General features: G+C 43.6%; 1 protein-coding gene across 5 annotated transcripts in view; it reads left to right on the top strand.

Moving 5' to 3' along the window:
• HMGA2 (high mobility group AT-hook 2) overlaps nucleotides 1-27,334 on the top strand; it is a 193,401-nt gene that overhangs the window by 91,056 nt on the left and 75,011 nt on the right. The window contains exon 4 of one of the 5 annotated variants that reach the window (XM_048502172.1): nucleotides 6,629-6,849. The exons of the other annotated variants lie outside the window; for them this stretch is intronic. Coding sequence (XP_048358129.1) covers nucleotides 6,629-6,694 — 66 coding nt within the window. The 3' untranslated portion in view covers nucleotides 6,695-6,849. Of the gene's footprint in view, nucleotides 1-6,628; nucleotides 6,850-27,334 lie in introns of those variants that run through there. 5 annotated transcript variants of the gene reach the window in all.

Here is a 27,334-nt window from a genome sequence, read left to right as displayed (position 1 = left end):
GTCCCTCCAAAGACCTGGTGGAACAACTCAGTCTTACAGGCCCTACGGAACTCACCAAGATCCTGCAGTGCCCAGACAGATGGAGGAAGAGTGTTCTTCCAGGCAAGGGCCAGGGCCATAAAGGCCCTGGCCAAAGTGGAAGCCAGCCGCATCATTAAGGGGCCGGGGACCACCAGTAGATTGGCCTCTGCCGAATGCGGAGGTCTTGCAGGGATGTATGGGGTAAGGCGGTCCCGAAGGTATGAAGGTCCCAGGCTGCATAAGGCCTTAAAGGTTAACACCCATACCTTGTGAATGATTCGGAACTCGACTGGGAGCCAATGCAGATGGTGCAACACAGGCTGAATATGATCTCTAAAGGCACCCCCTGTGAGCAGGCGAGCTGCTGCATGTCGGACCAGCTTTAACCTCCGGATCAGACGCAAGGGTAGGCCTGCATAGAGCTAGTTACAGTAGTCTAACCTGGAGGTTAATGGTCGACCACGTCAAATGCTGCTGTAAGATCTAATAATACCAGCAGTGCTGATCCGCCTCAGTCGAGCTGCATACGGAGCGTGTCTGTGATGGTGATGAGAACAGTCTCCATCCCATACCCAGCACAGAAGCTGGACTGGAAGAGATCGAAAGCCAATGTGTCCTCCAGGAAGCCCTGAAGCTGCTCCAACACCACTCTCTCAATCCCGCACTTCAGAAACGAAATATTCAAAACAAGGCAGTAATTGGCCAGATCTCCAGGATCTAACGATGGGCAGACCACTGCCTCCTTCAACCCACTTGGAAAGGCTCCTTGCTCAAGGGAGCTATTGATGATATTCAACAGGTGGGGTCGCAACTCCTCCCAGCAAGCTTTAATAAGCCAGGAGGGGCACAGATCCAGAGGACAAGTAGTAGGTCTAACAGCAGCCAGGACCCTGTCAACAGTGGCTTCGGAGAGCAGGGAAAACTGGGCCAAATAAGGGCCAGAAGACGGCAAGGAAGCCTCCAGTTCACTAATTGTATTCAAAGTGGTGGGAAGGTCCTGGCGGAGTGACGTGACTTTATCTGCAAAAAAAGCTCATAAATGCCTCACAGCCAAGAGCCAATTGATGGTTGGTAGAACCCTCAGATATCAAAGACCAAATCACACAAAATAATTGTGCCGGGCGAGAGCTAGCAGATGTGAGAGAGGAGGAGGAGAAAGCTCTCTTCGCCTCCTTTGTTGCCATCTCATAGGCCTTCATAAACTTCCTATAAGATGCTCACGCAGCCTCGTCATGAGATTTCCTCCACACTTGCTCCAGATGTCTGAGTTCCCGTTTCATATAGCGTAGCTCCTCTCTATACCACGGAGCCAGCTGAGAACGGAGGTGCAGAGGACACCGGGGAGCAACAACCTCGATGGCATCAGAAAGCCTGGAATTCCAGTCTTCCACCTGCTCATTGAGTGTGCTGGCGGGTTCAGGATCCTGCACAGCATTCAGGAAACCAATCGGATCCATAAGTTTCCATGGGCAGACATAAATCAGCTTGTCGCCTAGACGGGAGTGGTTCGGCAGGTCCATCTGAACCTTCAGGGCATAATGGTCAGACCATGGCACTCTATCAACAGAGGATATGAGCATGTCAACCCCTGACCCAGAGACCAAATCCAGTGTGTGACCAGCCTCATGAGTGGGGCCAGAACTTACTAAGGAGAGGCCCAGTGCTGCCATGGATGACACCAGTCCACAGCCACAGCACATGAGGCAGTGTCAACATGGACTTTGAAGTCACCCAAGACAATAAGTTTGGGAAACTGCAACGCCCAGTCAGCCACCACCTCCAGTAGCCGTAGCAGGCCGTCTCCTGGTGCGCTAGGCGACTGGTACACCAGAATGACGGCCAACCTCTCCAAAGTAAACCACTCTAGGCCAACACACTCCATATCGGTGATCTCCGGGACAGGGGCAGCCCTAAAGGGGATAGAATCACGGATGAACATTGCTACACCACCCCCCGGCCCTGTGTTCGTGACTGGTGGAGGCACGCAAAACCTGGTGGCGTGACCTCGCCCAAGTGTGTATAGTCGATTGCTATACACTCCTTATCGAACCAAGGAGTGGCGTTATCATGCTATTCTTTTAGTTAAAATGTAGTTGATGCAAGAAAGAGTACAGGATCATAGCATTGCATCTGAAGTCAAGGCTTTCTAATACTATACATGTATTTTATAGAATTGCTAGCTGAGGTGTGGGAAATTCCAAGTGATTTAGGGTCAGTGCCTGGAAAAGGTGAGTTTGGAGCAGGGAGAGAGTTCAGCAGGATGTTATGCCATAAACCTAGATCCCTCAGAGTATTTTCATGGGTGGAAAGATATGTGCTCATGGAACACAACTTTTTCATCAGATTGGGAGGGAAGAGGGAAGAAAGCTGCACTCTTGAGTGCATATCCTTCCATTCACAGAAATAATTCAGGGATCTACGACAGACTCTGGAGCTGCCATTTCCTTTGTGGTAATTGATCTCTCTAGCCAGTGGTAATTGAGTGGTAATTCTAGGAAATTCCTAGACCCGACCTGGAGGTTGGTCATCCTAGGATGCTTGATAATGAATGGCAACCAATTGTAAAGATGAAATGGTTGAAATTTGAATTCTATAATGAGACAAAACCTACTGGTAATTTTCTTTTGTGAATGTCAAACTTTTTTCCTAGAGGTGATGCTTTCCAAATGTCCCTTCTGTGAGATACTCACATAGATAAATGTGTGAACCAGTATCTCTGTATGTGCAGCTGCTCCTTCTTAATAGTAACTTCTTTAACAATGAAAATTGGGTTTTTTAGTAGAAAATCACAGAAATCACCCCTAAGAACCAGCAGATGTAACCACGGATGTTCATAGAGACATTAGGAGGAGCATTATATAGAAATAAGCTGAAAGCAAAACTACTACTGAAATATACAGTGGACCTGAAGCAGCAGGCACTAACAAGTATGATCAGAATGTCACAAGTCAATGTTGATTAAATTTGAAGGGGAAGAACACTTAGACTAAGTCCAGGTCATTTCAGAGGTTCAGATGAGGAATCAGCAGTTGGGCAGCTATGCATGAGGCATACTACAGTTAGATAGTATGCAAAACAATGTATGTTATTTAAAGCCACAGAACAGCTAATCTTAGAGTCACAGTAGGGCTAATGAATAGGAATGTGGAGTTTTCTTTACATGTGCTGACAGCATTGCCTGAATTTGCCTGAATTGGGGCAAATGAATTTAGAATTGTGGGGTTGTTTGTAAACAGGTGCAGGTAAATGGCTGTCTCAGGCAGTATTTATCTGGATTTCAAGACAGAAATCTTTCTGCTTTCTTACTTCAGTAGTCCCCTTCATGGTGGGCTGTTTCCTTGAAAATGTGCGAATAGTTTATGGTGGTCTGTAAAACCGATACAAATGCATGGATATAAGTTTTATCTTTCCAGTTTTGTCAGAAACTTCAAATTTGTCTGCATATTTATACTTCATTCATCTCCATGGCATGTGAGATTGTATTAGGGGTTCTGCAGAGAGGAAACATGACCATTTCTTTTCTCTCTTCCTGGAATGTGTTGATGACCGGAAGGGGTTAGTAAGAATATTGAATTTCAATATTCCCAGCTTTTCAAAAGGACCAAGGAAAGTAGTTTGCAGGAGGTAGTCAAATCTTTTTCTCAGCTGGCAGAATGAGCTGGATAATCACTTACAGCAACTTCCCTTTCCTTCACTTTGAGTGAGTTGTGCATTGATTTTCATTCCTTTTCAGTTTGATTTATTGTTCACCAAGTGTGGATATGGTGGATAAAAAATAAATTTACAGTTGTCTCCATCTTTCTTCCTATTCTGTTAGCAGCTGTATAATCTCTGAACTGACTTTATACACACATACAATACTTTCCTAACTAATGCAGTCTCCATAATTCTTTCTCTATAAGTTGAGATTCCTGTTATTTCCAGGGAAGGTTAACTGTGGTGGATTCTGCACAGCAAATGTATAATGGGTTGCAGTTGTTATAAAGGAACCTGTTTTCCTTTCTCTTGTTCACATGCATGCTGATGAGGCAGCAATTTGAGCCCAGGGAAACAATCTGGGTTGCTTCTCTTTATTTTTTTAAATGCAGTTCAACACATGCGTAGCTGTGCAGGCATACAGATCATCCCACATTATGCAGCCATACTGATCATCCCACATTATGGTTGGCTGCACCTGCCTAGCTGTGCAGGTACAACATGCACACTTTAAAAAAATTAAAGTGACCTCCCTGCAACAGGGTAATAATGAACATGTATATCAGTCATAATCCTTGCCACAGGGAGACAAAGTGCTTGGGGACTTTGTACCCTGTGGGGTGCTCAGAAAATCTGCCTACAACCTGCTGAATGACCTGCACAGAATGGCATGCAGGTGGATTCTCCCTGATGGTGAAAGGTGCAGAACTTACAATGAACAGGTGGAAGAGAGGGAAATAAAGTGTCTCCTGCCTGACTGATCTTGCAGGAGTGCTCCAACCTGTGATTGATTCATTCATTCATTCATTCATTCATTCATTCATTCATTCATTCATTCATTCATTCATTCATTCATTCATTCATTCATTCAGTCTGTCTGTCTGTCTGTCTGTCTGTCTGTCTGTCTGTCTGTCTGTCTGTCTGTCTGTCAGGTTTATAGACCGCCCTCCACCTAGGATTACAAAATTACAAAAGAATTGCTGGTTTAGTGATTTTCAAAAATCCCAGGTTGGTAATACAACAGGGCAAACTTGTTTTGGGACTGGACCTGTGTGAAGTCCCCCCTCCAGATGGTTTGTATTGTGCCCTACCCCTGTTATATTTGTGCTGTGCAGAATCCACCTGTGATGGTGAACCAAAATAATGCTGAGAAGTGGAAGATACCACCTTGCAAGATGAAAATGGTTCTCTCTTTATTATATGTAATCCCACCTTTCTTTCAAGAAAGCATACACGTTTCTCTCCTCTTCCATTTTATCCTCACAGCAACAATGTGAGATAAGATTACATAAGAGTAACTGGCCCAAGATTATCCATGGAGCCTCGTGCAGAGCAGAGATCTGAACTCAGGTCTCCCAGTTCACAGTTCAACATTGTACCACGCTGGCAGCTCCCACAATATTCATAATGTATCTTGCACCTTTCCAATCCTTAATTCTTTTCCCCCATTCCTTAATTCTTTTCCATTTCTGAGGCACTGCCCCTTAAAATTCAGCATTTTTTTAATTTTCACCCTGGACACAATTTAGTGAATTCTGTTTCTGTATGTCTCCATCTACCTTCTCCTTGGATGTTTAAAGGTTAATTTGGATGTTACATTGTTAGCTAGATCAGAAGGGCAAGACAGTATTGTATTCCTCATCTGCTGATAAAGTAATGAATCACTGACATACAGATCTCACCCGTCGCCAAATTCTGCAAATCATATTTTTATCTATTAGGGTATGGAAAGAAGAAAGAGAGCCACTTTAACAGATGTGACTGCAGTATCCATTCACATTCTTTCTCTTCTTTTCCTGTAATGCACCATATTCTATCTCCCACTTTTTCTTGTCCTTTTCTGAAACCAGTGCTTTCATGCACCACCTACTTAGCCCTGCAATTACAGTTTTATAACCAACTGTCTGCTTATTTCCTAGTTGAGGATTAAGGGCGATGGAGGGAACCCTTTTTTTTTCCTTCTTCCACTGACACATACACTTGATGGTCTTGGCTGGGGAACATTACATTGTTGGCAGAGACGTGAGAGGAACTTGCACTGGTAGCTGCGAAAGCGCATTTGGCAGCAAGGTAGGCCACATGACTGTGATTCATACTGTACTCTAGAAATATGCCAGGAGGCCTAGGAAAAGATTTAGTGCCAACACTGAGAGTGCAGGGACACTAAAATATCACATTCTTTTTATAGTACAGGCATGCCTCACAGGAAAAATATTGAACTTGGCTTCCTAGTAGTAAGAGAACAGGCCTAATTGTGATTTATGGCTTGAGTCACTCAGTTAAGCAGTTAGTGGTAGAACGTAGGAAGCCTTCTATTAGGATGATTTGGAAAAAATTGCTTTAAATTAATAAATAGTGACACTGAGCAGTTTATTATTTTGCTGAGAATTAGTTTCACTCATAGGTCCATTATGGATGGAGCACTGCCTGGAACACTACTCACCAGCAGTAACTTTGCAGTGGGATCTCCTCACGTTTCCTTGTTTACACAAGAGGAGATGCCCCACTGACTCTTGTGTGGCTTATCTGCCCCCACTTCTAGGTTGCTCCCCCATTTAACACAAATTAGATGGCATTTTTTTAGTTATTTAAATGTAATATCAATATTTTGATATTGATATTGTGTGGGCTGCTAACATTATTTTGGGATTTTTAGGGAAATACCATCCATCAATCCCTGCAAGGAGTGGGGGGTTCCCCCAACTCCTTGTAGGGATCGATGGCTGACATTTCCCTTAAAAAAATCATGGCAGCCTGAAAAAATATTGAAATAAGGAATATTTATATTTCATTTAAAGAGCTTTTAAAAAGCCAGAAATCTTTAATCTTGCATCAAACAGGAATGTGAAGGAGTGAAAAACCCTGAAGCAAGGGGAAAACATTAAGGTTACCCTTCTCTTATTAACCATAGGGCTTCCAAGATCTTCAGCACCATAAGTGGGATTGCATCAATACAGAAATCTCTGCCCCTGGATGAAACCTACTCTTCCTGCAAGGCAGAGCACCAGTGAATATCCGTCCATAGATTCAAGTTGCTGAAAACTGCAAGAATTTGAATTGCGCCTGATGACACAAATGTTGATTTACTAATACTACCTTACTACTACCCTTACCAGACCAAAAAACATGCTCAGCTCTGTGCTTTTCTTATTACCGTGTTTCCCCGAATATAAGACAGTGTCTTATATTTATTTTTGCTCCTAAAGATGCACTATGTCTTATTTTCAGGGGATGTCTTATATTTCTGTATTCTGTTCGTCAGGCATGCTTCCAAACAAAAACTTTGCTACGTTTTACTTTTGGGGGATGCCTTATATTTCGCACTTCAGCAAAACCTCTGCTACGTCTTATTTTCCGGGGATGTCTTATATTCAGGGAAACAGGGTATGTATACCATTTAGAGTTTCCAGCTTTGGGTTGGGAATAATCTGGAAATTTGGGGGATGGAGCCTAAGGAGGAGAGAGGGAAAATGAAGCCCGGTGCAAAATTTGAGTTTTGCGGGGGCCCTCCATGGGTGGCGGCTGTGATGTTGGAATCCACCCCCAAACAGCATCACTTTCAATGGTGTTTAAACTAGGAAGCCCTGATTCTCCTTTTAAATCCACCTTAAAGGGAGAATCTGGGGTCCCCACTTAAAACAACATTGAAAGTGATGCTGTTTTGGGGTGGATTATCCGCCACCCTGAAACAGCATCACTTTCAATGTTTAAACTGGGGACCTCAGATTCTCCCTTTAAATCCATGCCGAAGGGGTGGATTGAAAAGGAGAATCTGGGGAAATTTGGGGGGGGGTGCCTGCTATCAGGGGTGCAATTGTTAAGCTAGCAGCACCAAAATTTCAGGGTATCTTTAGGAGACTCTCCTGATGATACCACCCAGGTTTGGTGAAGTTTGGTTTAGGGGGTCCAAAGTTATGGACCCTCAAAAGTGTAGCCCTATCTCCTATTAGCTCCCATTGGAAACAATGGGGGATGGGGCACCCCCTTTGGGAGTCCATAACTTTGGACCCCCTGAACCAAACCTCACCAAACTTGGGTGGTATCATCAGAAGAGTCTCCAAAAAAATCCTTGAAATTTTGGTGCTGCTAGCCTAAAAATGTGCCCCCCTGCAGGCTAAAAACTGGAAAAAACTCTCGACAGCCTGCTCCACCCTCCCCACTGTCGCAGATGCCTACCCATGGACTGCAGGACACCTCAGAAACAGCAGCCATGCCCTCAGACTTACCAGTAAGAGCAGGGACCTCCAGGAGGTCAGAAGCCAGGAAAAACTGCAGAGAATTGGTAGGAGGGACTGAGCAGCAGGAGTAGTTCTCAGCTATTCCATGAAGAAGGGCAGAGCCAACACAGCCCCAATCAAAGCTGCAATCAGCTGTAGGTCAAAGCCCTGACCAGGATGCAATCAAGCAGATCCCAGGCCAACAGGGCTTGACAGACAGCCCACTGACCACAGGTAGGCTGGAACAGGGAACTCTTGGGGAAAGGGCCCTGCTGGGAGGGATAAAAAGGAGACTGGAGTAATGCCAGATTGGTTGGTTGGTTGGTGTACAAGCAGGGAGGGAATGAAAAGGGTGTGATGTGTAGAGTATGGGATTGATATAGCAGCAGTGATGTTAACTGCCTGACTAGAAGTAAAGAGCTTCTTTGATCTTGAAGGTAGCCAAGTTCCTATGAGACCAAGGTGCCTTGCCCTGCAGGAGTGACAAACAAAGGGGGTGCTCACAGCTGGAATAGCATCTTTCATCATGAGCAGTCCAATTGAAATTAATATGGTGTGAAACTTATGGCTGCAGCTTATGGTACGAGTAGTGGAAATAGCATCAGTCTTGTAGTTTAATGCTACAGGCCAGAGCATGTAAAGTAGTTGTGCCAAATATGTTCTAAGCTCTATTCTTTTTTTCCCGTCTTGCTTTGTAGAAATAGCATGAAACTATCCTTTTTCCTTTCTATAAGGAGGTGTTGGTCATGAACAAACTTGTAAATGTGTCACCTTGTCTAGTAATGGTAATCTCTCTGGCCCTGAACATTTGCAAGGCTACTGCTGTTTCAAAGGCTTATTACTACTCAAATGCCATAAATCTGTGGTAGCATCACACACAGGTTTGCAGTGCATGGAAGTTCCTCTTCCTCCAAGAGCCTGTCTCTGACAGATTTATACTGAGGGCTATGCTACACTGCAGTCACAGACTTCCATTATATTCAGGCTCAGCTAACTTAGTCCCTATTTCCTGTTAAGGTGAGACAAGGTCCTGTGTGAACAAGGGGTGAAGTTACAGCCGAACTTTCGTAATTGCTATTAGTACAGGAGAACCTTTGAGAAATATAGGAGGACTTTTTATGCTCAAGGCTACCTCTGCAGTCTTGACCCCAGTTAGTATTTTGCTGTGGTTATGTTAAGACATACTTCTTGCTCATTTTTGGCTGATTCAGAGAATGAAACTAGGAGGCATAAGCAGTAGACCCACAAAAATGTACAGGAAACACTTCATTTCCTCCTAACCCATTATTTTCTTTTTCTCTTTCCCAAAGCCCATTGTCTCTTTTTTGCTGATTCTTTCTCTCCTTCCCACTCACCATCCAACCCATATTTCTCTGCCACTCTGGCTTCAACTTTCTACCTTTGCCTCTCCCTGGCACCAATGACATACTGCTAAACATGGCGCCTGGGGTAAGTACTGAAATTGCACTCCCAAGGGCCCCCCAAAATTTCACCCCTACCTCACCAAATCAGCAGGTGAGCCAGCCAGCAGGAGAACAAGGCCAGAGGCAGGAGAGCAAGGTGGAGGGCCAGAGTGTGAGGTAGTGGGCCAGAGAACTGACAGGAGTGTGAGGTCGTGGGCAAGCAAGCTGGCAGGAGGGCAAGGTGGGGAGGGAGATGGCAAGTGGCGAAATGCGCTCCCCATATGACTGAGGTGAGTAGCACCTGGGTTGCAAAACCCCCACCCCCACCCCCACCCCATCTTTTTCCACAGTAGGAACAGTTTACATCATTCTCCTCTCTACATTTTCATCCTCACAACAACCCTGTGAGGTAAGTTAGGCTTGGTGTACAAGCTGGTCAAAGGTCACCCACTGAGCTTCCATGGCAGAATGGGAATGTGAACATGGGCCTTCCTTGCCACATGATGTAGTGGTTAAGAGTGGTGGACTCTAAACTGGAGAACTGGATTTGATTCCCCACTCCTCCACATGAGTAGCAGACTGTTTAACTTTATTTGTTTTCCTACTCCTACACATGAAGCCTGCTGGGTTAACCTTGGGCTAGTCGCAAGTCTTCAGAACTCCCAGTCCTGCCTACCTCACAAGGTTTCTGCTGTGGGGAGGGAAAGGGAAGGAATCTGTAAACTAACTTGAGACTCCTTTGGGCAAAGAAATCTGGGTATAAGTACCACTTTTTCTCTTAGTCTTCATCTTAGTCTGAAACTTTAACCAACATACCGCACTGACTTTCAACGCTGACTGGTGTTAAACAGTAGCAAGCAGCTAGGCCTGGATGAGTTACACAAGCTGTGTGGTATCAAGCCACCCAGTGGTTGCTGCCAGGCTGGCCTTGATGAGTCCTCCCTGAAAGGCCAAAACAAAAAAGGCCTGTCCCTTTTCCCTACCATTTAGTGACAAAAATTAGGCCTTAAAGGTTAGCAATGTTGTTGTGGTTGCCTAGCAGCAGCCTCATAGTTGTTAAAACTATGAATGTCAATTCTGTTATTTGCGGAGGTTTAATGCCTAATTTGTGTGTGTTTCAGATATTTCTACAAACATGTCCTCCCCAATTGTGTTCATAGCTCCAATCTCTATTTAAGCATCCATGTTGAGAGATAGAAATATTGATATAGTAGAATTCAATTTTTGTACCCAAAGTATTTACGAATTTGCACCCTGTTGTATTTCACACCTTGTATTTTGGCACAGATCTATCACTGTCATATGATAAATATATACAGCATGATAAAGTTCCCATGACATTTGGTGGCAAACATTATCACAGATTCCAATAGAAATACAAAGCGTCTTTAACTACAAATGGGATGTTTGTTGAAGCTGGAATGTTCTGATTCACTGAACTGATGGGTGAAAATCCATGATAGATGACCCAATCCATACTATATATTCACTAATGTCCATGGTATATAACATGGAACCGATGAAGTTATCTTGTCCTGTCAGACAATTGTTCTATCAGGCTCAATACTGTGTACTCTTCAGGGAATCAGGTTGATCCTTTCACATCACGTACGATCTGCTCCCTTTAAATGGTGATTCTGTGGATTGGACCTGGCATCTTTTGCATACAAAGCAAATGCTGTACCACTGAGCTACAGCCTTTCCCAACCATGTTTTTTGTGCTTCCCTCATAACCGATGTAGCCCTGTAAGATTCCAAAACTGATGATGTGTTAAGTGGCTGTATTAACAACATGGTTGCTTTCCTATTGTAATAGTTTGAAATTATTTTATGCAAAACATGCTTGTGACAGTTCTGGGCTTTTTACACAAGGGCAAGTTAGGAATTGACCAAAAGTAATCTTCAGTAGCTTATTCTGTGCCCCTAAACTCACACGCTTGCGAGGTTCTGTGTTCCATCACTGCCATTGCACTACTTTATAGATGCAAGTCCGCCTGGAGCAGTAAAAGAGCATTTAAAACAAATAGTAAAATGAACAACATTTGCAGAGCAATAAAAGGCAGCACCTTTGCAACTTCATTACTGTTTTGAAAAACACAAGAGCATCGGTCACTGAGCTTTGAAAATAAATAGTATTTTATTAGGTTTCAAGTGAATGCACACGCCAGATCAGACTTCCACTGCACCACTCTTGCTTTGTTCCTTCCTCATCTTAGTGAACAGTCTGGCAGGAGGGAAAAAAAACCTTAATATTAAATAGAAGTCTATAACTGGTTTTATGAAGAAACATATTGCTGTTAAGGACATATTGTGAAGAAAAGCCCTTAAGATAATTGAATCTGTAGGAAATGGAGAGGCAGGGGAAGGAAGTCACGTTTATTGAATCCGCTTAAATGAGAATTACGCATACTTCAGGGATTCAATTGGAGATAACATCTTGGGGAGGTTATGCTTCACACTAAACAGCAAATGGTTTTGTTTTAGTTTTAAGGAAATATGGTGGGAAATATAGGGGCCATTCTTATCCTGGGAACAGTGAGAGCAGTGCAGTAGTTAGCCTCTAGAAAACTGCATATTATGCCTACTCATCAACTTGGTCATGTACTGTTTTGGTTAATCAAAAACAATTTAACAAATAATTTTGCTGCAATTTAGCTCAGGGCTTAGACTCAATCAAACCGTACACTTCATTAGCACTGCAGTCTCTTACAGCTTTATCCACTCAGAAAGAGCATACAGGATTGGTTGTTTGAAAATTTCCCCACATCAAAATTTCTATCTATTTGGAAAGGTTCAGACCCAAACCTTCTACAGTTGACTTGTCCATGTATTGATGGACAGTGTAAGGTGAGAGACCCTACTCCCTTGTTCTGCATAATTGCAGAATGATCTGAATAGTGCAAATGCTTGGAGGAAGTGTCCATGTGTCCAGTTTCATTCTGTGATCAGCTGCTTTGCAAACATCGCTAATCATGTGGAAGGAGTATGCAGTCCTTCCATATCTTGACATCATGCAGACAACTCAGTGATTGGTTTGCATGCTCATACCCACTTGGTCTCCCCATGCATTCAGTCAATGTACAGTTGGGTCATATTTGTAGAGCATTAGTTGGTGCAGAATCATGTGGGTGAAGCATTTCCTAGATTTTACTGCTTCAAGTACAGGATTACATTTCAATGTCCTCCCCTCCTCAACCCCCCCCCCCCGCCAGGTCTTATAAAAACAGCATATAATGGGGAAGGCTAGCCAGAGGTCTTCTTTCAAACATGAAGGGGCTTTGTTTGTTTACTTGGAACTATACAATTATCAACCTCCTACCAGCAACATCTTAAAGACTAGCATCTTAAAGCCCAACCTAATGTTGTATAAACCAAAAAAAGTTTGGCTTTGCTGATTGTAGCAACTGACACATTGGGGAGAAAGATAGCCTCACTTCCCATAAACATAAATTTTGTAAAGCTGCCTCTAGTTATATAAATCTGTCTTGTTTTAGTGTGTCGTAAAAGTGTTTCAATATTCAGAAATGCACAAGGAAAACATAATTTATACCCAGTGGCAGAAATCTAATATTTTTGCATCTAAAACTGAGGATGTTCATGATTACTTACAGATCAAATGTAGATTCATAACTGAAATATATTGTGAGAAACTGATTCTGAACTTATTAAACAATCACAATAGAAAGGTGCTCAGAAATGCACCCACAAATCAATTCATTGTCTACATGGGAAGGGAATGCATATATCTGTATACCAAGAATATATGGCAAGAATCTAGGATGACTTGGCAGTACCTGCTTCTTTTTTGGAGCGGATGTGTCACGGAGCGGATGAATCACGGTAATCCATACAACGGTCACCTTATTGTAACTCACTTTATGCTGGCCTGCCTTTAAGGGTGATCCGGAAACTTTAACTCATCCAAAATGCAGCAGCCAGACTCCTTACCAGGACATCAAGCTGGGACCAGATAACACTGGTCCTGTACCATCTCCATTGGCTGCCTATCAAGTTCTGGGTCATGTTTAAAGTACTGGTTTTAACCTTTAAGGTCATTAGCGGCCTTGGACCTACATACCTAAGGGATTGTGTCTCCCCATGTTGCCCCGCTAGGCCCCTCCAATCATCAGAGGAGAACCTATTGGCGGTCCCTGGCCTAAAAGACATCCAGCTGGCCTCTACTATGGCCAGGGCTTTTACAGCCCTGGCCTCGCTCTGGTGGAACAGGCTCCTGAAGGAGACCAGGGCCCTGCAGGATTTACAAGCCTTCCACAGGGCCTATAAAACGAACCTGTTCCGCCAGGCACTTGGCCAGCCGGGTTGATTGAGACCCCATTTGATCCTGGCCTCCAGTGGGCTTGGTTGGGGGATGGAGGTGGGGAGGTTTTATCATCATCTTTTACAGTTTTATAGTTAAAGTTTCATTAAAATCTATTACTAGTGTTTTACATGGTTTTCAATTGAAATAATGTTAATGTTTTAAAGTTTTATGTTGTACACCGCTGTGAGCCCTTCGGGAGAGGGTGGTTTATAAACCAAATATATAAACAAACAAACAAACAAACAAATAAAACCCTCTTCATGTTGTACTTTAAAATGTTTTTAAACCATAACATGGGAAACAGCCCTCTTTTAAAGTAAATGAAGTGAAGCAGAAGAAGAGTTTGGATTCATACTTCTCCTGCAAGGCATCTCAAAGTGGCTTACAAACTCTTTTCCCTTCCTCTGCTCACAACAGGCACCATGTGAGGTAGGTGGGGCTGAAAGAGCTCTGAGAGAATTGTGACTTGCCCAAGTGTAGGCTTCATGCGTAGAAGTGGGGAAACAAATCCAGTTCACCAGATTACAGAGTTCTTGCTCATGTGGAGGAATGGAGAATCAAACCTGATTCTGCAGATTAAAGTCCACTACCGTTTACTATGTCATGCTGTAGGAAGCGATAAAGCTCCAATATGTATGAATTTGTCTTCTGTTATTTGGCTCTTCATCTTAACAACTGGCCTGCTTTTGGCTTATGAATAATAATTCACATTACTTTTATTTATTTATTTATTTATTTCTGAGTTTTATATACCGCCCTACCCCCGAAGGGCTCTGGTCTTGATCATTAGTAACAGCATTCTACTTACTGAGTAGACTTAAAGGTTTCAGAGAGGTGACCTAGGTATTCTGCTACTTGCATCTATATGTACATCCGTACACTTATTACAATCTGTGCTTATAAGTAAAATCATGTTTAGTTCCTTATTGTGTAAAAATTAGATTCTTAACTGACTTGCGTTGACTGCTTCCAAGAACACAATTTTTAAAAGATGCGAGTAAACAGTGGACCTTGTTATAGAGACAGGGTTCCACCAGAGATTCATTTTGTGAAGCCTGCTTCAAAGAAAATTGCTTCTGTTAACTGGTCTGGGGTGAGGTTGGGCAAGTGGAAAAAAATTACCTAATTTACACTGTGGCAAAACGGGCTTGCTTTTCTTGGCAAACCCTATTCCACTCTCTGCACTCTCCCAGGGGTTGCCAACTTTTCCTGGGGAGGGCTAACTTTCTCTCTGGGTAAACCACTGGCACCCCCTGATCATTTGAGGACTGCCTGCTGGGAAAGATCAGGATTCCCCGGCTTCCTTTCTAACCGTGAGGCCTCTGCCTCAGTTTCCCCTTGGTTCCCCTCTCCTGGGTTCCACAGGGTAGATTGGAGATCCTGGAGGAAAAACCGCTCAGCCTTCCTCTCTCTCCTCCTACTTAGATAGCTCCAAGACAATGGGGCATTCGTGGTACAGAAAACTGTTCTCCACATCTAAGGTTTTAAAAGTATTTATTAAAAATAAAAGTCACAATTATCTTTTAGCAGAGCACCAGATTGAGCAAGGGTTTCCAAAGCAAAGGCAATATAAACACAAATCCCCAGCCCCATCTCTTAACATACCCTAGCTAGGAGTTGTTGAACGTAAGGTAGGCATGTAAAACTTAGAAGGTTGCAGTTCTCAAAAAGTTCACATTACCTGACTGAGCACATGGTCCAAAAATGGCTGCTGCTTTCACAGCCCAGGCAAGAGGTCTGCTCCCCAGCAGAAGGAAAGAGAGAAGAGACCTCGTCCCTTCACTCCCAGCAATTTACCAGACCCCAGACCCCACTCTCCTTTGACCTGGTCAGGCTGAGTCAAGATATCTTTTCCCCTTAGGTCAGGTAGAACTTTTCCCCTTAGGTCAGGTAGAACTTCCTTTCTAAGTCTTCCAAATCTATGATACCTGATGGGAGGATGGGAGGAGGAAAGAAAAAGGAAAGGGAGGGGGAAGGAGCCATTTCTCTACATACACATTATGGAGTACACAAGTTGGGACTAAGGTCTTGTGTAACAGTCAAATGTGAGTCGCACATTCTAAATTCTGATATTCACAGTGCCTGAATTGGATGGCAATCACAACCTACATGGAGAAAGGACATAAGTCTTCTCCTCTGCACTGTTTTCCTAACCTGAAAAAGTTCTCGGAGTGCTATTTGGCTTGTTGGAAAAAACCAGAAGAATGTGCAACTCATGCCTAACTGTTACATATGACAATGGGTGGGAATTCCAGATTTAATTTGTGAACACTGCAATATTAAAATTGGCCCTAGTCTGCTGTGGAATAGTTGGGCCTTCATACCTCTCCACCCCATTGGAGACCTTTACTTGTGTGCACCTTATTTTGGATCTTGCCTGATCACCTCTAAATAATTAGGGGTGAGAATCCCCCTTACGAACAAGGAAGACATTTATTTATTTATTAAAACATTTATATGTCATATTTCACCCTAACTATGGTGGCTCAAGAATCAAGGTACTGTGTGTGCCTAGACCATTTTAGATCCATATAGGGATAATGTCCTATATGTCTGTGACGTTCCCCCCCTGAGGCTGAGGCTGGCAATCCGTCCCACTGTCCCTTTCCGGGATGTTGGGTTCCTCGTCTTAGGTGCCCGCGCCAGTGTCAGCGACTTGAGCCATAGGTTGCTGGTAAAGGTGCCTCACCACTCCCTTGCCCTAGGCTTCCCTGGCCGGAGTAGCAGGCTTCCCCGTCAAACCGCCTGTTACACTCTTCCCCTTCCCAGGCTTCACTCCTCTGGTCTTCTCTCCCTCTCTCAGCTCTCCCTCTCTCTTCACGACCTTCCTCCATTCATCTTTAGTCTCTTCTGTTCTCCCACCTTCTCCTCTTCCCTCCTTCCCCCTCCTCTCTTCACTCTCCGCTCTCACTCCTTTCTCCGCTATTCTTCCCTCTGCTGCTCTCCCTTTCTCTTGCCTCCGCTCTACCCTCTCCAGACTCCACGGACCCCAACCTCGGCCTTCCGCACGAAGCCTCGCACGTCTGTCCGTCCCTGCCTTAAATCCCCCCTGGTGCCTTCTGGGGCGCTCCCTATCCCGCCCCTGGGCCTCATTCTCGGCCCGCAGCCAGCTTGCCACAATGCATTCAGACCATTGCCCCCCGCCCTGTCTGGCCGCTTCTCTTCCGGCAACAGGGAGAGCATTCCCTGGCCATTGGCTCAGCCTGGACGGCCCTTCGAGTCCAGGTAGGGGCATTGCGTGCGGCCCATTAAGTCTGGGGAGGGGCGTTCCAGCCGCCCCCGGACACTGTCCATATAAGGATAATATAGGGATAATGTCCTTCCCGCCCACCTATGTACTTGCGCTATGAAGATTTTATGTATACCTCTACTTTTGAAAAGCTTTGGATGGGCAGTGGATTAGTTGTGGTGCAGCCAGGGAAAAGGTAAAGTTTCCCCTTCAGTTGTGTTTGACCCTGGGGTACCACTGCAAGCAGTGATTTCATAGGCAAGCCTTTTTTGTGGGGTAGTTTGCCATTGCTTTCCCCGGCTATTCTTTACCCCCTAGCTATGTGCTAGGTCAGGGGTAGGGAACCTGCGGCTCTCCAGATGTTCAGGAACTACAATTCCCATCAGCCTCTGTCAGCATGGCCAATTGGCCATGCTGGTAGGGGCTGATGGGAATTGTAGTTCCTGAACATCTGGAGAGCCGCAGGTTCCCTACCCCTGTGCTAGGTACTCATTTACTGACCAAGGAATGGATGGATGGCTGAGTTGACCATGAGCCAACTGCCAGGATATCTGATCCACAGGGGGCTTGAATTCCTAGCCGTGTGAGTGGCAGTGCAAGCACTTAACCACTATGCCATGCACCAGGGACAGACCAGCAAACAAAAAGAGACACTGCTCCTTTCCCTGTGCCAGTAGCATATGCAGTTCAGTGGGCTACACCATTGATTTTGCTGGTTTAGGTGGGCACCAGCAGAAGGGGCCCAGAAAGGGCTCAGGAAACTGATTTAAGATGGCTTAATCCCCAAGAACACCTCCTGGAACACCAGGATGGGCTTCTGTGGCAGAGAAGTGCTGGCGCCAAAGCTGCATTGGCACGCAGGCATTGCACTGCTGCATGGCTCCCCAACACCGGCATAAATGCTACTACTCTGTAAATGTACTATCAAATACCCTATTTAAAAAACCTAAGCAGACTTAAGATAAGAAGGGAAGGTCCTCTTATGGATCAGTAACCAATTAAGAATATGTTGGCACACAGCATGGTATGTTAGACAAGTTCGGGATTCAGTAAAGTTTGCTAGGTGACCTTGAGCCAGTCACTCTCAACCAGATTTGCATCACATGCTTAAAAGGATTACATGCACTTGCTTGAAGCTCAAGGAAGGAATAGCAGGATAACATTTAACTGATTACCATATTGAACTGAAACTAGAGAATAGGAATAAACTGATAGCTTTACTTGATGGTAAGAAGTAAGCTATGGAGTTTTCTACAGAGGTAGTGATATTTAATGTATGTATGTGTGTTTGTGAATATATTAAAATTATATGTATGTTTGTTTTCATTCTGACTATTGTAAGCAAAAAAATTTAGATGCCATCATGTGTTCAATATGATAATGTGTATTGTTCTCTCGAGTCCTCACTTGCGGGTTCCATTCTCAGGCTGGAAGAGCATGACAGCTCACCAGCCCCTAGGAGGTTGGGGCAGGAAGCTCCCAGAAGGGGGAATCTTCTGAGAGGGATAAAGGGGAGTCAACAAAAGGGGGAGGTTGGTTGATGTGATGCAGGCGCTGAAGCTTACAGGAGTGCTGTTAAGTACCTGACAAAAGTAAAGAGCTTATGAACAGAAGCCAGAGTCATGTCTGGATAGGGTAGCCAAGCTCCTTCAAGGCCAAGATGGCCTACCCTGCAGAGGTGACTGGCAGAGAGTGCACTCACAGGCCATTCACAAAACTAATACACATGGGGCTGCCTCTTTTTGCTTAACCTCTTTTCACTTATAGATCACTGGAGGAATTATACTGGAGACTTGGCTTAACTCCATTATTATTCCTATCTTTAAAAAAGGCAACCCAAATTTTCCAGAAAATTATAGGCCCATTAGCCTATTGTCCATTATAGGTAAACTCTATACAAAACATCTAGAGTGCCTTCTTAAGTCCTGGATCCTCCAGAATTCAATTATTGGACAGGAACAAATTGGTTTCATTGAAGGCAAATCCACTTTAGATCACTGTTTTCTCCTTGCTTTTCTAGCAAACAAATACATGAATCAGGGCACAAGTGCCTTTGGCTCCCTCCAAAGGGGAATTCTATGGGGAAAACTCAGGAAGCTGAAAATGGATCTATGGCTACTATTCCTTATAAAAAAAAATCACTCAGATAATTTTGCTCAAGTGAAATTTACAAATAACGGTGAACTAACACCAAAAATCCCAATTACCACCAGAGTAAGACAGGGATGTATACTTGCTCCTCATGTTTTAATTTTTTTTAAATGATTTCGCTCCAGCTCTCAAAAAAATTAATGGCCACTCTCCAAAATTAGATACTAGGGATACTCCCCAATTACTTTATGCAGACGATACCACTATTCTATCATTTACTAGAGTCAGCCTTTCAAGATATTTACAAACTTTCTATGATTATTGTAAAAAAATAGTCTGGTTATTAATTACTCCAAATCAAAAATATTAGCATTTTCAAAAAGCTGGAATCCGCAAAATTAGTCAATTGGGAAAAATTCCCTTACACAAGTTAAGGAATTTAATTACCTTGGCATCATATTCCAGCACAATTTTCACTGGACCAAACATAAAGCTAAAATAACCAGAACTGCCAATTGTTCATCTACTCCAATTATACAATTCTTCTATGCTAAAGGAAACCAAATTTTCTGGCTGCTTCCAAAATATTTGAATCAAAAACAATATCCTCTTTACTCTATGGAACACCACTCTGGATTCAGGATTTTGACAGTAATATTGAGAAAATACAGTCTTCTTTCTATAGGAAAATTCTGGGAGTCTCAACATATGTTTCTAATTCTGTTATTTATGCGGAGATGGGCCTTCATTTTGTTGAAACCAAAGCTTGGATTATATTCTTTAGATTCTGGTTAAAAATATTCTTTAGGCCAAATGCCAACTCTCTTTTATCCTACTTTAAAATCGATCCGTTTAGTATTCTCTGGTTATACAATGTAGACACCAAAATAAAATCTTTAGGTTTTTCTATGGAATTTTTTAAACCCCTAAATGATGGCAGCCGGCCATGTGCTCGCCTGACACTTTGAAATTAATCACCTTCCAATGAAAAATGGCACAATATTTCTTTAATCTTGATAACCCATCTTTGCGCAGAGCATTTATGCTTGCTAGAGTTAACACCTTTCCATCCTCCATTCAATGACTTGTATATATATTTTTTTCAATATAATTTGGATATTGGATATTCCATTACTTCGTATTTGTTGTTATGATTACATTGTATATACTGTTTTATATAATATGCCTAATAAAGATCATACTGTACTGTACTGCTTACAGGAGTGCTGTTAATTACCTGACAAAAGTAAAGAGCTTATGAACAGAAGCCAGAGTCGTGTCTTGCTTGTTCCAATAGGGTAGCCAAGCTCCTATGAGACCAAGGTGGCCTACCGTGCAGAGGTGGCTGGCAGAGAGTGCACTCACACACCCCTACTAAAATATTGTCACACCTGGTTGTTTGGTAAGGATTTAGCTCCAGCTTTTAATAGCATTAGTTAACCAAACTGAAGCACTCAAGAATTCTTTCAGGCCATTTGCAAAACTAATACACAGGGAGCTGCCCTGTGATCTGCGTTTAAATGGTTGGACTAGTACATTATTTGTTCAATTAATTTAGGCGAATAGCAGGAAAAAGGAATACATTGTTTCTGCAAAAGAAACATTTAAATTAAGTGACTGAAAAATGGTAATTTGAGAGAAACTCTTTTAAGTTGGTTATGAACAAAGTCACTACAGTTTTATAAAATCAGGAATGTTTTAACGAATGCTTTGAACAAGATTTTCCTCAAATGTTCATTGCATCTAAGTTCCTATTTTGTGTGCCTTTATTTGCTCCAGAATACCGCCAGACTGCCAACAAAGGAGGGCCTGTGCTCATAGGAATTTTCTGCATTCCTCTCTGGAGTGGGCATTTTCTAGCTACAAAGGCCCTTTGGCAAATTTCCTCTAATCATTGGATTTACCCTGGGCTGTGATAGGTGCCATTCATGGACTTGGTCTGCTGTTTGATGGGACTGAGGCATTACTGGGATCTTTTCACCGTAAACAAAACACAGTAATTTTAGTGGAAGAGGAATTGGAACTGCTGTTGCAAAGGAGAGGAATGTTTTGCTTCTTTCTCACTTTTGTGTTTTCTTCATCCTGCCCCTCCCCCCCTTTTTAAAATACACTTCTTTTAAATTCACATGGATGTAGTGGCACATCTTAGAACACTTATGAAACCTTATAAATCAATAGTCTATTCAGCCACTTTTTGTTGCAGAAGAAGATTCCTTAAGATATGTGACAAATGTTCTGCCTACTGGGAGGTCTACAGTGTTTCCCCTCCAGTCGATTTTATGTCACATGGGAAGAGGATGTGTGAGGAGTATGATCCCGAAGTTTGGTTTTGCATAGTGCAGGTTCTGGACTTGGAACTGGGGATAGGAATGGGGAGGAAAATTATTTTCAGGAATGTCTCGCCTTGGCATCAAGGTATCTTCTACAGGTGACACAATTCATAATCTTTCTCTTTCTGAGTACATTTTTTAAAAACTTTCTTAGAATTTGGCAAAACAAATATTGTACTATCCCACAGAAGAAAATGTTGTAAATAATAATTTCTCAAAGGAGTAAGATAAATGTAGTCTTGGTCCATAAAATTTAATCTCAGAAACCACAAGGATCAGACAGTTCTACACTTATTTTCAGAAGCTGCTTGTGAAATAGATGAAATCATTTTAAACAAAAATTCCCCCAACAAGTCGTTCTGATAATGGTTTTGCCACAGAATGGTTATTGGAATGATTATCATGAGATTTAATAAGATCTGACTCGAGAAAGGAAGACTACAAATGCTAGTTTACACCCCTGCTTCCAAACTCAGAAATATGATCTTAGGAAGCTTGTGAACCTCACCTTCAATACAAAGGTAAGTTTTTCAGTCCCTGAACTCTTCTCTAGAATGCATATACAAGCCATAGGAGAAGAATTCCCTCTTTCTCTTCCTGTCTTCCAGTTGTATTTAGTGTAATACTTGCTGCTGTTATGATAGCTAGCCAGCTGGTGGCCACCAGCCAGCTAGGCAGGTATCCAGCCAGCTGATGGAGAGTGTCTCTTCCCCAGTATCTTCCTTTTCCATCAGTCTCAGATATTGCTGAAATTGTGTCCAAGATTCCACTTGTTCCGTTGTACAAAATTAAATGATCCTCAGATTGTGACCCGAATTGTAATTCCCCCACTATTTTATCAGATATGAATAAGCAATACTGTTGGATTTGGGATTTGGGCATTTTGTACTAATTTAACAAGTTTCAAATGTGGTTGATGACTTATAGATTTATTATTCACAAACCCAGATTTAAGGACCTGGTAGCGCAGCAAGACACCCTAGCAGCCAATCAGCTCAGACCTGACCAGCAGTGCCAACAATCAGCACCAGCTCACTCATTCTCTGTGGTGGCAATTGGCAAGTTAATATCAGTCATTGCTGCTGAAGAAATGCAGAGCCGGTGAAGCTTCTGGGGCTGGACTTGCTCATTCCTAGCCATCTAGCATTTCAGCCCACTGTGAACTAAGTTAAATGGACAATCTGCCCCTGTCATTTCACTCTTTTCATTAAGATTGCTATTTCAAATTGATCTAGAAAAAGGCTTCTTCAGAGACCTGCTGAAGGCAAAGGGATGTGAGTTTTTTTGAGAAAAATATGTATCAAATTTTTTTGGAAACTTGCTCATTCATTCATTCATTCATTCATTCATTCATTCATTCATTCATTCATTCATTCATTTTATACTTTAGACTTTTATACCGCCCTGACCCCGACAGGCTCTGGGCGGTGTACAACATATAGCGTGGTACAATTGTAAGATAACTAAAACCTTTAAAAGCAGCAATAAGAACAATAAAACTAAGTATACTAATATAATAAATGCAAATTTAAAGATAAGTGACGTCCAGCAACTCAATTTTCAAAATCCCCTCCCCTAGGGGGAGAAGCGGTGAGTCCCATTAGATGACAAACGGCCCGGATGTAAGGGCCTAAAAAGGGGGGGCACTATCAGTGGCTGGTCCCTCCAAAGGCCCGATGGAACAGCTCTGTCTTACAGGCCCTGCGGAACTCTCCAAGGTCCCGCAGGGCCCGGACAGCTGGAGGGAGAGCGTTCCACCAGGCTGGGGCCAGAGCCGTAAAGGCCCTGGCCCGCGTGGAGGCCAGCCGCATCATTGAGGGGCCAGGGACCACCAGTAAATTGGCCTCTACCAATCGAAGAGGCCGTATAGGGACATATGGGGTGATGCAGTCTCGAAGATACGATGGTCCCAGGCCGCGTAAGGCCTTAAAGGTCAGCACCAGCACCTTGAAGATGATTCGGAACTCTACTGGAAGCCAATGCAGCTGACGCAGCACAGGCTGGATATGAACCCAGATGGCATTGCCTGTAAGCAAACATGCCGCTGCATGCTGAACCAGTTTTAATCTCCGGATCAAACGCAAGGGAAGGCCCGCGTAGAGCGAGTTACAATAGTCTAATCTGGAGATGACCGTTGCATGGATCACAGTGGCTAGGTCCACTTGGGAGAGGAAGGGGGCCAACCGCCGGGCCTGGCGAAGGTAGAAAAAAGCAAACCGGGTTATATGGGTCACCTGGGTCTCCATAGAAAGAGACGAATCCAGGTGGACCCCCAGGCTGTACACGGAGGGGGTCGGTGTCAATGTGACCCCCTCCCACACTGGCGGCTGGAAAGTCCCCCTCCCTCACGGCCAAGCCAGAGGATCTCCGTCTTCGACGGATTCAGTTTTAACCTGCTCTGTCGCAACCAACCAGCAACCGCCTCCAAACAGTGCTGTAGAGCTGCAGGGGCAGTGACTGCTCTCCCCTCCATCAACAGAATGAGCTGTGTGTCATCCACATACTGATGACAAATCAGCCCAAAACTCCGTACCAGCTGAGCAAGGGGTCGCATATAGATGTTAAATAACAGCGGGGATAGTAATGCCCCCTGGGGTACACTGCACTGAAGCGGGCACTTCCGAGAGGCCTGATCCCCACACCTCACTTGCTGATTCCGGCCCTGGAGAAACGAGACAATCCATTTAAGGACAGTGCCCCGCACTCCAGAGGCGGCCAGGCGGTGGGTCAAAAGGTCATGATCGACCACATCAAACGCTGCGGTAAGATCTAACAATACCAGCAGCGCCGATCTGCCTTGGTCAAGCTGTATACGGAGTGTGTCTGTGACGGCGACGAGAACCGTCTCCATCCCATACCCAGCACGGAAGCCGGACTGGAAGGGGTCGAAGGCCGATGCATCATCCAGAAAACCTTGAAGCTGCTCCAACACCACTCTCTCAATTACCTTCCCCAGAAACGAAAGATTCGAGATGGGGCAGTAATTGGCCACATCCCTTGGATCTAATGATGGTCTTTTTAAGAGTGGGTGGACCACTGCCTCCTTCAACCCATCCAGGAAGACTCCTCGCTTAAGGGAGCCATTGATGATACTTAACAGATGGGGTCATAACTCCACCCAGCAAGTTTTCACAAGCCAGGACGGGCACGGATCCAGAGGACAGGTAGTAGGTCTAACAGCAGCTAAGGTTCTGTCGACAGCGGCTTCAGAGAGCAGGGAAAACTGGGCCAAACAAGGGCCAGAAGACGGCAAGGGAGTCTCCAGTTCACTAATTGTAGCCAACGTGGAAGGAAGATCGTGGCGGAGCGACGTGACCTTGTCCGCAAAAAAGCTCATAAATGCCTCACAGCTAATGCTCAATTGAGAATTTGAAGAACTCTCCGATAGGGAGGTTAGAGACCAAATTATGCGGAACAGTTGTGCTGGGTGGGGGCTAGCGGATGCGAGAGAGGAGGAGAAGAAATCCCTCTTCGCCTCCTTCATCGCCATCTCATAGGCTTTCATAAACGTCCTATAAGATGTTTGCGCAGCCTCGTCACGAGATTTCCTCCACACTCGTTCTAGGTGTCTAAGCCCCCGCTTCATATGGCGCAATTCCTCCGTATACCATGGAGCGCATCGAGAACGGGGGTGTAGAGGACGCCAGGGAGCAACAACTTCGATGGCATTTAAATATGCAATTTAAATCATGTTAGCAAAATTTAAGAAATGTTAGCAAACCAAGGCAAATATGCTGCATACTGGTCTGTACCATGTACAAGCACTGCGGTTTATCAATATTTCACATCCTACATTTAGCACATCTGACATGAATGATTTACAGCACAACAGGCCCAACAATGATGGGTAAACAGACTATATTTAGATGCGTGGGTGTGACAAATGCCCATATTTGGGAAGTGGTTTCCGGGGAGAGACTGCCCTGAAATAGTTAAGTCCTGCTCAGTCCTGATTGGCTGAAGGAAATTGCCAGGGAGAAGAAAAGGAGGTAGCAGGAGTGCTGTGGGTTCTTTTGTCTTGGTTCATTCTTGGACTAGGTTCCAGAAAGCTGAGAAAGAGAGATCTGTCAATGCTTGTGCGTTCTGGCAGGAGTCAGACTGCTCTAGTCAGGCTGAGGAGGCTTGATGGAGTGTGAGGGAAAGCCCTGGCCTTGGTGGAAGGTGAATCCGCCGCTCAGGTGCTTGGCTGCTTGGCTGTCCAGACTAGTGTCTGTCCAACTTCAGTTCAAAACCCAGTCAGGAGAAGACCAGTCCATAAAGGGGGCAGTTCGGCCGTAACAGGGGTCTGAAAGGGAAGGTGGCAAGTGTTAAGCCAGAGTCCTTCCAGTCTTAAGACTTGGGTATTTAAATGAATTGGAAAGGGTGTGGAACAGAGAAAATCTAGTGTCTGTGTGTGTAACAACTAAAAGCTGAAACCTCTGTGAGAGAAAGCTGAAGTAAATCAGAACCTGTGTGTATATAAAGCTTAAGAACCAGAACCTCTTCACGAGAAGGAATATAGTGGCCACCTGCGTGTGACCAAACAGAAAACTTTAGTGTAACTGACTGAATAACCTCTCAAGAAATAAGTTTTACTTTCTGTAACCAACAAGCGTTTAAAACCTCTCAAGTCAACTGAGAAGCCATCATTTCTAGCCAAATAAAGTTTAAAAATTCTGTTTCACGTTACCAAAGAGTTCCAGTCTATTTTCCTGTGTGTGTCTACAAAGGGTGGTGTCTGGCTGCGTAAAAGCCAAAACTCTCTCACAGAGTTTCCCTCCATTTTTGGTCAGGGGCTTTATTTTTTCCTCTGGGGAGAGTTGGAGTGAGGCAGACTCCAGAAAGGGAGTCTGAGCTTTCAAAACTCTGTTTCAGTGGGCAAAACATTTTCTTTGGAAAAATATGTGTGTGTGATAAGTGTCATCAAGTTGCTTCCAACTTATAATGGTGACCCTTTGAATTAATGATGTCCAAAACATCTTATTTTTAACAGCTTTGGTCAGGCCTTGCAAACTGAGAGCTATGGTTGTGGTTCAGTGTATAATAGTGTGTAACAGACTTCCCTCTGTGATACACCTCTGAAGATGCCAGCCACAGATGCAGGTGAAACATTAGGAACAAGATCCACCAGACCACGGCCACACAGCCTGGAAAACCCACCACAACCATTCTGGTATGAATTATCTTGGTCACTAGCAACACGTACACTTAAGAATATTTTCTAGCTCCCTCATGACTGCCCTTTCCAGTCTCAATTTGATTTCTTGGTTACAGTTTTTTTTTGGGGGGGGGGCGCGTGGTTGATGATGGAATTCAAGGAATAGAAAATGTTCTTTTATTTCTTAATAGCCTTAAAATGTGTAATTCCTCAGTGGACACTACTTTTGTCTTCTTTATGTTCAGACTTTCACCAATTTTCACTTCATCTTCATCTGAATCTAATACATATTTCTTTTTGATTTGTTATGCATAGAGATTGAACAGATAGGGAAATAAAATACATAATTTTATGGCTTTTATTGGTTTAATATTTTTATACTTTGAAAAGTTTTTAACTTTTATTTGTTGTATTTTTATTGTTTTTTATTTGTTGTAAACCACCCAGAGAGTGTTGGTTGTGGATGGTATAGAAATAAAATAAATCATAATCATCACTATCATCATCATCATCATTCATGGGCTCTTCTACACAAATGGTTTACAATGTTTCATATATTCAGAAGCTTCATTTTATATTTTCATTTCCGCAAATATTTTGCTCTGGTTCTTGATTCACTGACCCATATTTTTTTCTCTGTGCTTTTCACATGCCTTTTAATGTGATTTTTTTAAAAAAAACGGTTTTGGAGCTGGCTTTTACTGCCCAAGAGAAATTCTCCAAACATTTTTCTCCTCCCCTCCAACCTCCAACCCCCCTTATCCGTGCCCCCATTGCCTTTCCACCTCCACCCCCTTGTTAAGGTTTTGATGGACTCCATTTCTGTGGCTTGAAATAGCTATATTGATATCCCAGCTACTCCTGCTGATTTGGTTTTTTTCCTCAATTG

This window comes from Sphaerodactylus townsendi, linkage group LG06, assembly GCF_021028975.2.
Source record: "Sphaerodactylus townsendi isolate TG3544 linkage group LG06, MPM_Stown_v2.3, whole genome shotgun sequence".
In the NCBI taxonomy this organism is placed as follows: Eukaryota; Metazoa; Chordata; class Lepidosauria; order Squamata; family Sphaerodactylidae; genus Sphaerodactylus; species Sphaerodactylus townsendi.
This window is presented reverse-complemented; position numbering and strand designations above follow the sequence as displayed.